Genomic DNA, 13,691 nt, shown 5'->3' with positions numbered 1-13,691 from the left:
TACGTGCCCTGCAATAAGACGACCGAATGCAGGCAGACTCCCTGTAATCAAGCGCAATCTCGGCGACTGCTTATTTACACCTCGGGACTCTCGTGAAAGCCGTGCAATGAGGGAGGGAACGGGGGGGGAGGGGGGCATCGCCTCAATGAGGCCCGTCTGCAAAAATCATAAACACCGTGGTACGATCCTGCTCATAAGTTCTTCGCCGTTCGAGAGGCTGCTGGCGAAAAGAGAATCGCCATCGTCCGTTTTATATACAGGGGGGTTGCATATATGTCATCCCTATTTCTAAAATTAACGTATTTATAGTATCGTCAGATGTGTCAAACGCCTTTTTAATTAATTCGTCATTCGTTATTATCTGATTACATAATTGCGACGGATAAATATTATCTGTTGATAAGCGCGTATGATCGGATTAATAATTTTGAGAAGAGGGGCAAATAATTTAAAAACGTCGTGTTATAACTTATTTAGAAACGCAGCAACACACATGATAAATGCTGTTGTATATCCCCGACTGTACACTGGGGGATTTCCTCTCTTCGCCGTTTATATCTTGAGAACAAAGGGAACGATGTTACAACGTGTAAGAATGCAAACTGCAAACTCGTTATTGCTGAAACAATACGCTCGTATAATGCATAATGTCGTCCCATATCCGTTTAGAGTTTGAAATAAAACCGAAAAGGACGTATTAATCGCTATTTATATCGTGATGGCCGCGAGAGATATTACAGTCTCAATTATGTGTGAATTATTATATATTATGTGCATCTCTCCGGCGTCCAGATATAACATATATTACAATAATATATACGCAACGAGATAACGGGCCGTCAAATACGAAAAGTTTTCCAACGATTGCGCAAACTTAGCATTAATTAATTTTTATCAATTAATTTCCGTTGTTTATATATATTATAATTTAATGAAGCGAGCTTTATACGCGAAGCAAGAGAGGTGGAGAAAATGATTTTATAAATACCAATTTGCTATTTTGATCGCTTTCCAACAATACACGTATATGTCATCGAAATACTATTTCCGGTATGTTTAAAAATTAAGCGAGTTGGAAAAGAGCGAGAGGCGCAATTGTGTATTTGTAAACTTAAATTATCGGATCGAAACGACATACTCGAACTTGTACATGTAATCTACTCGGTCTATTGGAAATTGATCGGTCATTTATTGAATGAGAAAAAAGCAAAAAGTTTTGAAAAAAGTTGGGACCATTCAGATTGAGTACCCGTATAATTTAATCTAAATGCGTTTTGAATGCATTTTAACGAAACGTAATTTTACGATAATTGGTACAAATTTTTATTTATTAACTAAGTTTTACTTATTAATTCACATATTGAAAGAGAGAGAGAGAAATGGTTGGTACTTTTTCGCTTATATCCAATGCGAATGATAATATATGAAACTAATTTATTTAGATACGCATTTATACGAGAAAAAATTTATGATTCTTCATTTGTAATATCTCAATGTTATATTGAGATGCAATGCTCGTACAAGAGAATTGAAACAAAAATGATGCATTAAAAACACAAATAAACAAATATACGGAAATATATAAACAAAATTCTCAATCGTAAAAATTAAATAATTGTTTTTTAATAATTTTTATTTTTTTAAGTTATATATATGTATATGTATATATAATTTTTTGTTCTATATTTATTTTTTTTTATTTGTGCGTACAAATATTATATTATCAAAATAATATAAAAAGTTTATTACGATAAATTAATTAAATCATTTTAATTAAGTTGAGAGAAAAAAGGAGTTTAATAATTTTTAAATTATTTTAACTTGCCTTTTCGTCTTACTCATATAGGGGTAAGATGACGAAATTGACATATCTTAGAAAAAAATCTAAATTAAAAAAAATTCTAATTAGTTTATCAATTTTTCAATTCTTAATAGATGATAAGCAAGATTTAAGTGTGAATCTGAGAAAAAATATAATTTATTACACTCGCGTTAAATTTGTTTCCGGCATGACAGATTCTAGTTTCATGCCATATTATAGTTATCCAAGAGAGAAGATATCTTATTTAAATATTATCGCATAGAAAACCTAGCTACTGAACGCAAAAAAAAAGGAAAAAATGTCGACGTGCTGCGGAAGGGCGAGACGCGTCAATTGCGAGATCATCCTCGAGAAAACTTGAGCCTCCTCCCTGGGCGTGTTGTAAATAGAATAAGGTACCTGCGCGATTAACGGTTCCCCGCGAATCGGAGTCGAGAACCGGATACGCGATAAGAAGCGACAAGATGCTTCGTCCCGTCGTCCCGTTCCGTTCTGCGCGGAATCGATTTTCAACGGGCAGAGGAACGACAAGGAACGACGTTTTGACGACATGACGCCGACCATTATCCCTCCTACGCGAGATCGCGAAAAAACGCGCCGCTTCGTTAATTTCCTCGATACGCCGACAGGCGCGCCTTCAAAGTCGCTTCGCCGATTTCGCATCGCAGGTGTGCTCCGAAGAATGAGAAATTTTACGTAAAAGCCTCTCCGAATACACCTGAATACAGCGATACTCGATACTTATCCTTGGATTATCACGTTAGATCCTGGAGCGGTCGCGCGGACATTAGCCAACCACAGGTACGAATCTGCAATTTTTTCTTATTTTTCTTATTTGTCAACAATCTTTTTCAAATTTAAGCGTAATGGTTAATACATGTATTTAAGTCAATAATATGCTCGTATAAAAGTGTCTTTATAAATTCGTCTTTTGAAAATGGATGACAGATGTCATCCATGCGATACTTATTCTAATGTCCTATTTAACAGTGCGGCCATTTAAAAAAAACGAATTCCAGATGTGTGAATAATAATAAAATTATATGTCAATAACATTTACGTGAAAGTAGTTAAAAAATATATAAATATAATTTCGAGACTTACACATGTATACATATATGTAAATATTCAAGTGTAATCTTATATATAATAAATTTTCTTTAGAATTATTTTTTTACATACATATACATATATATATATATATTTATAAATAAATTGTATACATATTTATAAATAAATAATATTAGAAATAAAATAATATTAAATAATAATATTAAATAAATTTATATATTTATAGTTATATACACATATACATATATATACATATAATATATATGTATATATATATTAGGGTGATCCTTATATGGGTTTTTTCAGAATTTTAATGTTAGATAGTCGTAAATCGGCTTTAAATGTGAAAAAAAAAATCTCTAATTTTTTCAGATTTTTATGATGAGCCCTGAGTCTCCCTGTTGGCACGTAATTTTCTTTTTCATTTAAAAAATATTTATTTAAGTTAGTTCTAGTCTAAAATAGCGACTAAATTTGCGCTTAATCATTGAGCACTGGAATGGAATTCCCGACACATCTTTTTCCTATATAATCGAAAATAACGACGATTTAAAGTTCAAGGAAGATTAAAAAAAATATAAAATACGTCGTTATATTGCTTGAAAAATGGATAAAAAATAATTAACTGAATTAAAAACACCCACGACTCGTGTGGAATAGCCCATATACGATTTTTGACTATCTTTTACGAAAAATTGAATAATTTCACTACTTTTGCAGCTGACTCCATCTAGAACTGAAGTAAATTAGTATTTTTTTTCAAATTATTAAAAAATATCATATAAATAATATTTAAATAACATATAAATGAATAAATAAATGAATTGATATAAGAATATAACATAACACACAACTCGAGTGAAATACCCCGTATACAATTTCATGCTATACCTCACGTCAACGAAACTTATTTAAATCAGGTTTGTTGATTCTATTTTTAATCTAAAAATTACTTAAATTGGTATTTTTTTAAATGGAAAAAATCCACGTGCAAACAGGGAGACTCAGGGCTAAAAATAAAAATCTGAAAAAATTAGAGAATTATTTTTTCTAGCTGATTTAGAGCTGATTTATGACCATCCAACATGATCTTCCATTTAACGACCACCCTAATATATATATATATATATATATATATATATTTATAACTAAATTTATATCTATATATACATATATTTATTTAGTTTTAATATATTATTTATTTAAACGTTTCTCATATCTTCATTTTCAATGAAAACAAATCTTACCACATCTAATAAATTCCAACCCGTGTAAAAAAAGTAATAAGGCTTTAAAAAGGACCTGATTAATATGCCTTAAAATTAATCGGGCCCTAATAGGTACAGATAGCTTGGGCCCTAAATGGCTTGTAACAAATAGTTCTTCGGGACCCCATAAGGAAATATTACGGGGACCTCATAAGGAAATATTACCGGGACCTCATAAGGAAATATTACCGGGACCTCATAAGGAAATATTACCGGGACCTCATAAGGAAATATTACTGGGACCTCATAAGGAAATATTACCGGGACCTTGTATGTAAATTTTATCACAGGCCTTATTTTAAAAATATATATAATTTTTATTATATTTTTATCCTTAATTCATGTTTTATTTTAAAAGCTTTATTAGTTTCTTATTTAAAATTTTAGTTGTAAAGAGATTGGCTTCAAATGCCCTGAAATGTTCTCAAATATAAAAATAGATCTTTTAAATATATACCTATATCTATATTTAAAGGCTTTCTTGATATTATTATAATAATTAATATGAAATCCATTCACTTATTTTTTTCTCGTATAGGTTGTGAATGAAGAAAGTTGTTTATATGTATATATAGAAATTAATATTTTAATATTCCAGTTTTATTCAATATTCGCTTATATTATACCGATAAAGTAATAGTAATGTAAGTAAAATATAAGTACTAAAGTAAATTACAAAAGTAAAATACAAAAGTAAAAAATACTGAGAATAAAATAACAAATAAAAATGAAACCATTTTTTAGTTTCTAATTTCTATTTAAAAGGAAATAAAATGAAATTAATTATTCTTGCTTATTTTTAAATATTATAAGAAAGTAACTGTTAGTATTGAATCTCTTAATAAATTCAACAAAGTTATTTGGTATCTAATAAGTATTCAAAATAAAATATTAAGTACTGAAAATAAAATAACATAAATAAAACTTTTTAATGAAATAACGTTAACGAGTAGGTAGTAAATATACGCAGCTTGTAAAAATCAATCATTCTCGTTTGCTGCTTCAGTTGCTATGAGTCGACGTACGTTTCTCTGGTTGTCCCAATCTTTAGCATTGTTAAAAATAGATCCTAAGGCTTTGTAGAAATCCTTTTCCGTTATAGGTTTGTTATTTTCTCCTGTGCAATTGCCACAGATCAAATCTACAAAATGAGTTATAAATTTCATTATTTAGTTATACGTGCAAACATTAATTTGTTATAATTTTTTTATAAAATTTGATTAATTACCAAAAAGAACTTTATAAAAAATCGTATCTTTCATAACATATTTTTCTTTTGATCGACGAACCGCAGTACATTGTATGGCTAATTCTCTATGCATAAATTTTTTCAATACTGTAAGTACAGTTTTGTACATATTTTCTTCTATCAGATGTTTCAGGCATGCCTTCTGCAAATAAAATAATATCTCTGACTAATGTTTTATATACATATTATAATTTTATATGTATATTAAATTATATTGAAATTTATTTAAAGTAAATTAAAAAATAAATAAATAAATAAATAAATAAATAAATAAATAAATAAACTTACAAAATCAGAAAGAAATTCTCCATCTTCAGATAATTTCTCTTCAAAATTTTTAAGTGCTGTTAAGTTTGATAATTTAAGAATTACATTATGTTTGTTAATAAATTTTTCAACAGTCATCGGATCCACTTTTATTTTCAAAGTTTGTTCAATAGAATTCTTTAATTGCCTTATTTGCTCGCTTTGCATAGATATTTCAATAGTTAAGGACTTTACTGCTTTATGAAGCAAAAGAATTTCTAAAAAAAAAAGAGAACTATTTATAATCATTTGTTAATTGGAATAAATACTTACAGTGTAAGTTCTCATAATATAGAAAATAATTTATAAACCTTTTGGAAATGTAGCGTCCTGATAATTTTCTATATGCTGTATATTTTGATTGGGAATGCCAGCTGTGTTATTTAAGTCGGTACTAGTAGATGGTTGTGAAAAATTGTTCGATGATGATTTAGTAGCATCATCCTTTAGGTTAGATTTCTTTGTCGAAATGTGTGCTTTTGTGCTCATTGTATTTGCCGAGATATTCATTTTTATATTTTGTTCAACATCTACATATTTGTTTTTACATGTATTCAAGCTCTTTTTATTTTTCATTAAACTCTTATTTTTTATAGATTCTTCACTTTGGTCACTTGCTATAAAGATGAAAAATAAACTGATTTGAAAATAACTTTAAACAATAATAACAATAAATGATATAAATTCAAATAATATTTACAGCTCGTAGAAGAACTGTCTTCGCGTGACTCTTCTATCTTATTGTCATCGTACATAATTTTCTCAATTGTTTCTTGATGACTCATCTCAGTTTTTCCTTGAAAAAATTTTGTAGAACGTGCTGACCTTTTTTTAGCGTGATCATCATTATCAATAAAATATGCATATGATTGTGTTTTATGAATAATTTTATGCATTTTTTGTTTTGCTTCTTTTAATGTTTCTAAAAAAGAAAATAGGAAACAGAAATAAAATAACAGATAAAATTTTAACTGAGATTTCAAGAAAAATTATTAATTAAAATAATTATTTTTACCTGCTTCATCTCTCAAATATACTGGATATGACGGCCATGATTCTGGTGCTTCAGATTTAGACAAGACAAAACTAATTTAAGTACGTTACCCATTTAGATGGGACACAATCAACAGAAATTTTGTTATCCTCTCTATCGTTTACAAATTCAACAATTTGATATGCTTTAACATTCACTGAAATAGAGATCATACGAACTATTAGAATCGATAGGACATTAACGTGCTTTTGATAGGGACATTATGTACTTTTTGATGATAATTTCACTCAGTTTTACATACGATAATTCACACTTATTTATTATCGTATCAAATATTTGATGTCTCTTATTTTTATAGTGTCGTGACTAGAAATATATTATTAGCAAAATTATCACACAATGCACACACAATAGACTGCAATAACTTAACCTAATCTAACAAACAACAATTGCGCGGGAGTTTTTCTGTACTGAACGTGAAACGTGTAATGACTCTGGCAGACCAGTTCGGGCGTTTTCCATTTGGTGACACAAGTCGACACAAGCATCATTCTATCTTTGTTCTACATTCTAATGCAGTGTTCCGATTAGGGACCGGCTGGCCGCGCATGCGTGCTTTTGCGCATGCGCGGCCAGAAAGATACAGTGACGTACATATGTACGCATGTAGTATCTTGGCGCTTGGCGGGGGCGGGATGCGGGATCGTGAACGACAGTTAGGGATCGGACGATCGGACGATTACGATAATTAATAATTATAATTTTTGTTTATTAATGAATACTGGTAAGGTTTTTGGCAGTTTTCCTTACCCTTGCAACAAATGTTGGTATTCTTTGAAGTTTCTGCCAAATTAAAGATTTTTATTTTATTGATGTAAAAAGTGTTTTATTTAATGATATCACCTTTTTCCCTTCCTTTTTATTTTTTATTATAATTAATATTTATAAAATAATTAAATTTTAAATATTTTTTTAATACTCTAAACTCTAAATGTAACCGGGAGAGTAACGGTGCCTCTTTTCCCTAGTACAAAATACTTCACTGATGCCGCATGCTCGCACATGCGCGGCCAGCCGGTCCCTAATCGGAACACTGATCTATGAGAACAAAGATAGAATGATGCTTGTGTCGACTTGTGTCGACTTGTGTCACCAAATGGAAAACGCCCTTCGTCTGGCAGACGATTTCTCGCAACACGTGACGCGCGATATCCAATGAGCGTACGGAAAAAACTGTACGCTCATTGGATATCGCGCGTCACGTGTTTCGAGAAATCGTCTGCCAGACGAACTGGTCTGCCAGAGTCATTACACGTTTCACGTTCAGTACAGAAAAACTCCCGCGCAATTGTTGTTTATTAGGTTAAGTTATTGCAGTCTAATGTGTGTGCATTGTGTGATAAAATACAGCTTTTTCCGTACGCTCATTGGATATCGAGCATCGCATGTCGCGAAATCGCGCGGGTCTGCCAGAGCCATAATACGCATATGCGCTCTGCGCATGTTCGTATAATTTGAGTGGCAATAGTGTAACAACAGGGTAGCAACAGCGGGCAGTGTAAACTTTTTTTTATTCTAAAGACAAGGAAATAGAGAAATACAGAACGGTATTTGTGCTTAAACATCTATGATTGTTTATGACTTTATTGTATATGACTTTCTCATATTAATTTAAACGTGTTTTCAGGTAATAATTCATCTCTGTCATACAAAAGAAAATGAATAATAAATCACGATATCGTGTTAAAAAATCTCGAGCATTAAAAGAAGTATGCATTGAAGAAATCGAACAGATAAAAACTATAGCTGGGAATTTAACTAATTTACAGACTGTGGAATCAAATATAATAGATGATCATTGTGGTAAATATATGTTTCAAGTAAAATATAAAATCCAAAAAATTTTAAAGATTAAATTGTTTTAGACGAAACCAGGTCACGTGACGTAACACAGAAAGATACAGCTGAACTCGATATTCTTGTGCATAAACATGTGATTAAAAATGATATTTGCGACGATGCTATAAGTTCCTTGACAAATGACATTGAAACAGACACAGACAATACATTGTTGGAAATTAAAGAATATTCTATAGTTGACGAACTACGTCACTGGGCTGTCGAATGCAATATTAAACATAATCATTTAGATAAACTACTAAGCATATTGAGAAAAAATTTAATAACTGATTTGCCGAAATCATCACGAACTTTTCTCAACACATCCGAGGCAACATACAATATAGTAAACATGGAAGATAATAATTCTATATATCCGAATGGCCAATTTGTTTATTTTGGTATAGAAACAGGTTTAAAACTACAAATCAACAAAGATTTCCGTCAAAATGTCATTCAGTTGTTAATTAACGTGGATGGTATGCCTATATCTGCTTCTGGAAGCAAATCTTTTTGGCCAATTCTTTGTAAAATACATTATTATCCGGATATATACAAACCTTTTACTATTGCTATCTATTATGGACAAAGTAAACCGAGATATTTAAACAGATATCTCGAATCATTTATTGCTGAGATTAATAGTTTACAGCAACATGGAATTTGTATAGAAAATCGAACTTACAAAGTCCAACTATTAGCATTTGTTTCAGACACTCCAGCCCGGGCTTTCTTAAAATGTACTAAAGGGCACAATGGTTATAATGCTTGCGAACGTTGCACAATTACTGGAGAGCTAATCAGAATAGGAAAATCTTCTAAATTAATTTATCCCGGTTTGGATTATCCGGAACGTACAAAATTATCTTTTTTTTTTACAAGAAGATCGTGCTCATCACACCGGTGTTTCTCCTCTTATCAATATAATTCCAGAGATAGATTTTACAAAAGTATTTGTTTTAGATCACATGCATTTATTTTTTAATGGGATTATGAAAAAATTAATACATTTATGGATGAAAGGCCCATTGGCTATAAGAATAAGTCGACGATTAAAAGTACAAATTTCAGAGAGACTTTTGCATTTTGCTGCTCAGATTCCTACTGAATTTCAACGAAAACCGAGAACAATTTTTGAATATTTAAATTGGAAAGCAACAGAATTCAGATTTTTTTTATTATACTGTGGCCCGATTGTTTTAAAAGACATTCTTTCAAAAAAATTATACGATCACTTTTTGTTACTTCATGTTGCATGCAGAATTATATGCAGTGAAGAGCTCGCTGTAATTCATAACACAATGGCAAAAAATTTTTAAAAAAAATTTGTTTTGGCTATGCCGTACTTGTATGGACCACAATTTCAAGTCATGAATGTTACAATTGAAATTCAGTACATCATCAGCCACATGCACAATTTATTGCATGTGGCTGATGATGTACTGAATTTCAATTGTTCTCTAAGTAGAATAAGTTGTTTTCCATTCGAAAATACACTTGGAGAAATTAAACGTGTTCTTCGTACAGCTAATAAACCTTTGGCGCAAGTGTGTCGTAGACTACACGAACAAAATATAACTACTGATAAAAATATACGCATTATTGATAATAAAATATTAAAAAGCATAGTTCATAATAATAAAATTTGTATACAAAAAGTTAAATGGAACCGTTTCATAATTACAACAAAACGGCAAAATAATATGGTACTTTTAAATAACGGTATAATTATGGAAATTTCTTCTATGTACAGTGATGAGCATGATACATCTCTTTCAAGCATTATGATCGAAGGTGAAATTTGGACAAAAGCAAAATTATTATACAAATATCCATGCAAATCTAGTTTGCTAAATATGTGGCACCTTCCTGCAATATCCCGCCATGTTACTGCTACATACCCGTTAACATATGTGTCAGATAAATTAATTCGACTTGAACTTCCGTCTTGTAAGTTACGTAAACAGAATACGTTTGTCATATCTTTTCTTCATTAGTAGGAATCTTAGGATATAATATATATGTATCTATTGTATATTTTTTATATATTTAATATCTATATGTATGTAAAAAATTTTTTTTATTTTGCACAATAAAAATAATGTGACATAAATGACATTTTTCAGTACAAAATCTTTTATATGTTATCATCAATGCAATATATTGCTAACTTTACTCTTTTAAGTTTTTTGTAAATTGGCATTACACGTAAACTTTTCATTTAAAAAATGCGTTAAATCACATTTAACAAATCCATATAAGTATCTTGTTAATTATCTTTATTAAAGTATTCTAAATTAAGGTAAGATTTGCAAATCCTTTTGAAGTCCTTATAAATTGGCATTAATACTCCCTTGTTTTGTTAAAATCATGTATCCTTAGTAATATCTAATAGGGCACCGATTTAATAATGATAGGGTATCCCTTAATATGGCATCCCTATATTATTCTTATCGGGGCCAGTAGTTTCATGAACTAGCCCTAATAATTTTCTACACGGGAAATTATTTATTAATTTTCGTAGCAAATTACTAGCGCATTTTACGGATTTATTTTGACAAATGCGGACGATGCCACGCGCAAAAGAACTCATTTATTTAGTTGTATGTTATAAAGAGAGGAAAAAAGATTTGATATTTTTTTCCGTTTCATAATTTAAGGGGGTGGTAAAGCTATTCACTTCTGTTTCTCTCAATACTTGCGACTTCGTAACCGGCTATGCGTTAGAAGTAATTGCCGCAAAAAAAAAAGAAAAAAAGAAAACAGCTATTTTAAAAAATTATTTCTATTTCTTCCGGGAATAATTACAACTTCTGATGTCTCTCTCTGATGCGTTTTTCATTTCCTCGAAGGAAGCTGTGTTGACGGATATAATTTAAGATGGGGTGACCGTGATTCCTTATATTCGTTGGTATAAACAAACATCGTGAAAGAGAAATGCAAATATTGCTCCCGGCAAGTTTATTAAACCGACTGCGAATAGTCGCGTGCGATTTGCAAGTAGAAAATGTCGACGAGAGCGGAGGATATACGACGAGCAAAAATAATCTTCCCCCTCTTCCCCCTATCCGATTAGAAGAGGGAGGAAGCGCGTCGCCGAAGCTCCAAATCCGTGCTATTAGATATACGGAGAGTGCGTCGGATTTCCTCCTCTTATCGCGTCGGTATTTGCAGAGAAATGGATCAACTATACGCCCTGGTACCGCGCGTAAACGTCTTCGGCAAATACGGCTACCAGGGGATGGGGAGGGGGGGGGGGGGGGAGAGAAGGGAAGTAGCGAGCTCCCTGGTTTACTCAAGGCACGAACGTCACTTGATAGAGAGAACTTCGAAAAGCCGGAGATATACAACTTTCTTGGCCTCGCGACTCTTCCTCGGAGAATCAACTGTTTCGACTGTCTGAATTATAAACTTGATGTGGATACGAATGTTGAGAAGTAATTACAATGCGAGGAAAACAAAGCTGGGACTTCACTCGCAACAGGCAAAATACAAAGAATCTCGATCGTATAATAGTACATCGAACACGATGAATAAATTATATATAATTTTTTATATAATCTTTAATCGATTGCTATAATTATTTTATAATTATATTTTTATGTTTATCATATTATAATTACATTTATGTTTTGACTATATGTATTATATTATATTCTAATTTAAAATTCATTTATTGTTAATTAATTGATTGATATTTTAAGATTTTTATCGCATTGTCATTATATCTAATAAGTGCAACGCTTTGACAAATATAAGGTGTATAATAGAGAAAATATTAAGAACAGGAATAAATATTAAATATTGGAAATAGAAATTATATACATATAATGGGAAATACAGGAATTGCGTCATAACATAAAATGTTTATAGTTTAGCTGATAAATTTAAACGATATGAATTTAGAGATTACTAACCAAATACAGTATAAGAAAATCTGTAATTTCACAGTAATATTTTTATCATGCTTATTGTTAGTTTTTCAATTAATGAAAATTTTATTTATTTAAAGTTTAAAAAAACATAAAGGAAAATAGACGCTGATGAATTCGTTTTTATCAATTTACAAAGAAATAGTCTAGATGATTTTTCAACTTTTATGAAAGAATTTAATAATGATGCAAACCTCTTTTTTCGTTATACCAGAATGACAGATATACATATAATAATCTTTTAGAAAAAATTTTTCTATTTCTAATTAAAAACAGTTTAAGAAAATATTTAATTCCAGAGCAGCTTAATTAATATGCTAAGATATTTACTTAAATTTTTTAAAATTTTGTATTACAATAAGTCTCTATAAAAAAAAGAAAAAACTTTTTAGACGTTCAAAATTAAGTGATTTTAAAAATTTTCTCGAGTATGTTTTTTTTTTTTTTTGTAAACTGGTTTAATATTTAATATATTCCGTTATTTTTATTCCTTATTCCTAATTCTCAATGCATTGTACGTTAATTCTTAATTTCATTTCCTTCTTTTAAAATAAAAATATTCTTAAAAAGATTCTTATTCCAAATATTTAATATTTATTCCTAATTCCTAATATTTTCTCTATTGTGCGCAGGGCGTAAAAGATTTAATAACTATGAATTAAAAAGAAAATAAATTTGTATATCTATTATATTTTCGAGACGATCGATTTGAAACTACAATCTTAAATGGAAAAGCAGAGGATTAAAGAGAGAAAAATAATGGATCTTTCTCTCTCTCTATCGATAGACAGATTGGCCAAGTAAAAATATATTGCATTAAAGCAACGTATTACACAGAAACGCATTAAAGGCGCCGATTTTTATCGAAATTCTAAATTCGTTATGTCGTTACGAATGAATTATATCTGAGAGGCGCATTTCGGGGCACACTTAATATCGCGTCGGAGTAGAATTTTTTCACATAGTATGCACTTTTAGACAATTACTTGCGTAATGTGAAAACAAATGGTGCGAGAGAACCATTAGCATTCTTCGTGTTAATATTCTGACCGGTCGTTCTAACAACACGCATGCGATTTTGAATGCTTTGTGCTTTATAAAATTATGCGTGGATAAGGGTATGCTAAAAGTATGTTATAGAATAATATCG

The 13,691-nt window shown here is 30.5% G+C and overlaps 2 protein-coding genes across 3 annotated transcripts; one reads left to right on the top strand and one right to left on the bottom strand.

Annotated features, from left to right (window-relative positions):
- Nucleotides 1-3,175: 3,175 nt before the first annotated feature.
- LOC145941968 (uncharacterized) lies at nucleotides 3,176-7,277 on the bottom strand. Of its 2 annotated transcripts, none has more exons than XM_083048403.1 (7): nucleotides 6,979-7,277; nucleotides 6,732-6,906; nucleotides 6,417-6,638; nucleotides 6,028-6,333; nucleotides 5,699-5,934; nucleotides 5,390-5,552; nucleotides 3,176-5,302 (listed from the first exon to the last, which is right to left on the bottom strand). In XM_083048403.1, exons 3-7 carry the CDS (start codon nucleotides 6,610-6,612, stop codon nucleotides 5,142-5,144), a joined length of 1,062 nt encoding a protein of 353 aa, XP_082904529.1. In that variant the 5' UTR covers nucleotides 6,613-6,638; nucleotides 6,732-6,906; nucleotides 6,979-7,277; the 3' UTR covers nucleotides 3,176-5,141. The 2 variants fall into 2 exon arrangements, with proteins under 2 accessions (XP_082904529.1, XP_082904530.1); XM_083048404.1 differs by having other exon boundaries at nucleotides 7,141-7,277.
- Nucleotides 7,278-7,921: 644 nt separating this feature from the next.
- LOC145941934 (uncharacterized) lies at nucleotides 7,922-10,007 on the top strand. The gene is made up of 3 exons (XM_083048363.1): nucleotides 7,922-8,317; nucleotides 8,398-8,573; nucleotides 8,636-10,007. The coding sequence occupies exons 2-3, from the start codon at nucleotides 8,429-8,431 to the stop codon at nucleotides 9,592-9,594; spliced, it is 1,104 nt and encodes a 367-aa protein (XP_082904489.1). The 5' UTR covers nucleotides 7,922-8,317; nucleotides 8,398-8,428; the 3' UTR covers nucleotides 9,595-10,007.
- Nucleotides 10,008-13,691: the final 3,684 nt, after the last annotated feature.

This window comes from Prenolepis imparis, unplaced genomic scaffold (assembly GCF_030444845.1).
Source record: "Prenolepis imparis isolate NDT839.2.m4 unplaced genomic scaffold, iyPreImpa1.0 SCAF_10, whole genome shotgun sequence".
In the NCBI taxonomy this organism is placed as follows: domain Eukaryota; kingdom Metazoa; phylum Arthropoda; class Insecta; order Hymenoptera; family Formicidae; genus Prenolepis; species Prenolepis imparis.
This window is presented reverse-complemented; position numbering and strand designations above follow the sequence as displayed.

Coding starts and splice junctions, on each gene's coding strand:
- LOC145941968 (XM_083048403.1), bottom strand. CDS start 6,612: ATGCATAAAATTATTCATAAAACACAATCATATGCATATTTTATTGAT. Junction 5,935..6,027: donor GGACGCTACATTTCCAAAAG/GTTTATAAATTA, acceptor TTTTTTTTTTAG/AAATTCTTTTGCTTCATAAA. Junction 5,303..5,389: donor TTTTTATAAAGTTCTTTTTG/GTAATTAATCAA, acceptor CTCATTTTGTAG/ATTTGATCTGTGGCAATTGC.
- LOC145941934 (XM_083048363.1), top strand. CDS start 8,429: ATGAATAATAAATCACGATATCGTGTTAAAAAATCTCGAGCATTAAAA. Junction 8,574..8,635: donor TATAATAGATGATCATTGTG/GTAAATATATGT, acceptor AAATTGTTTTAG/ACGAAACCAGGTCACGTGAC.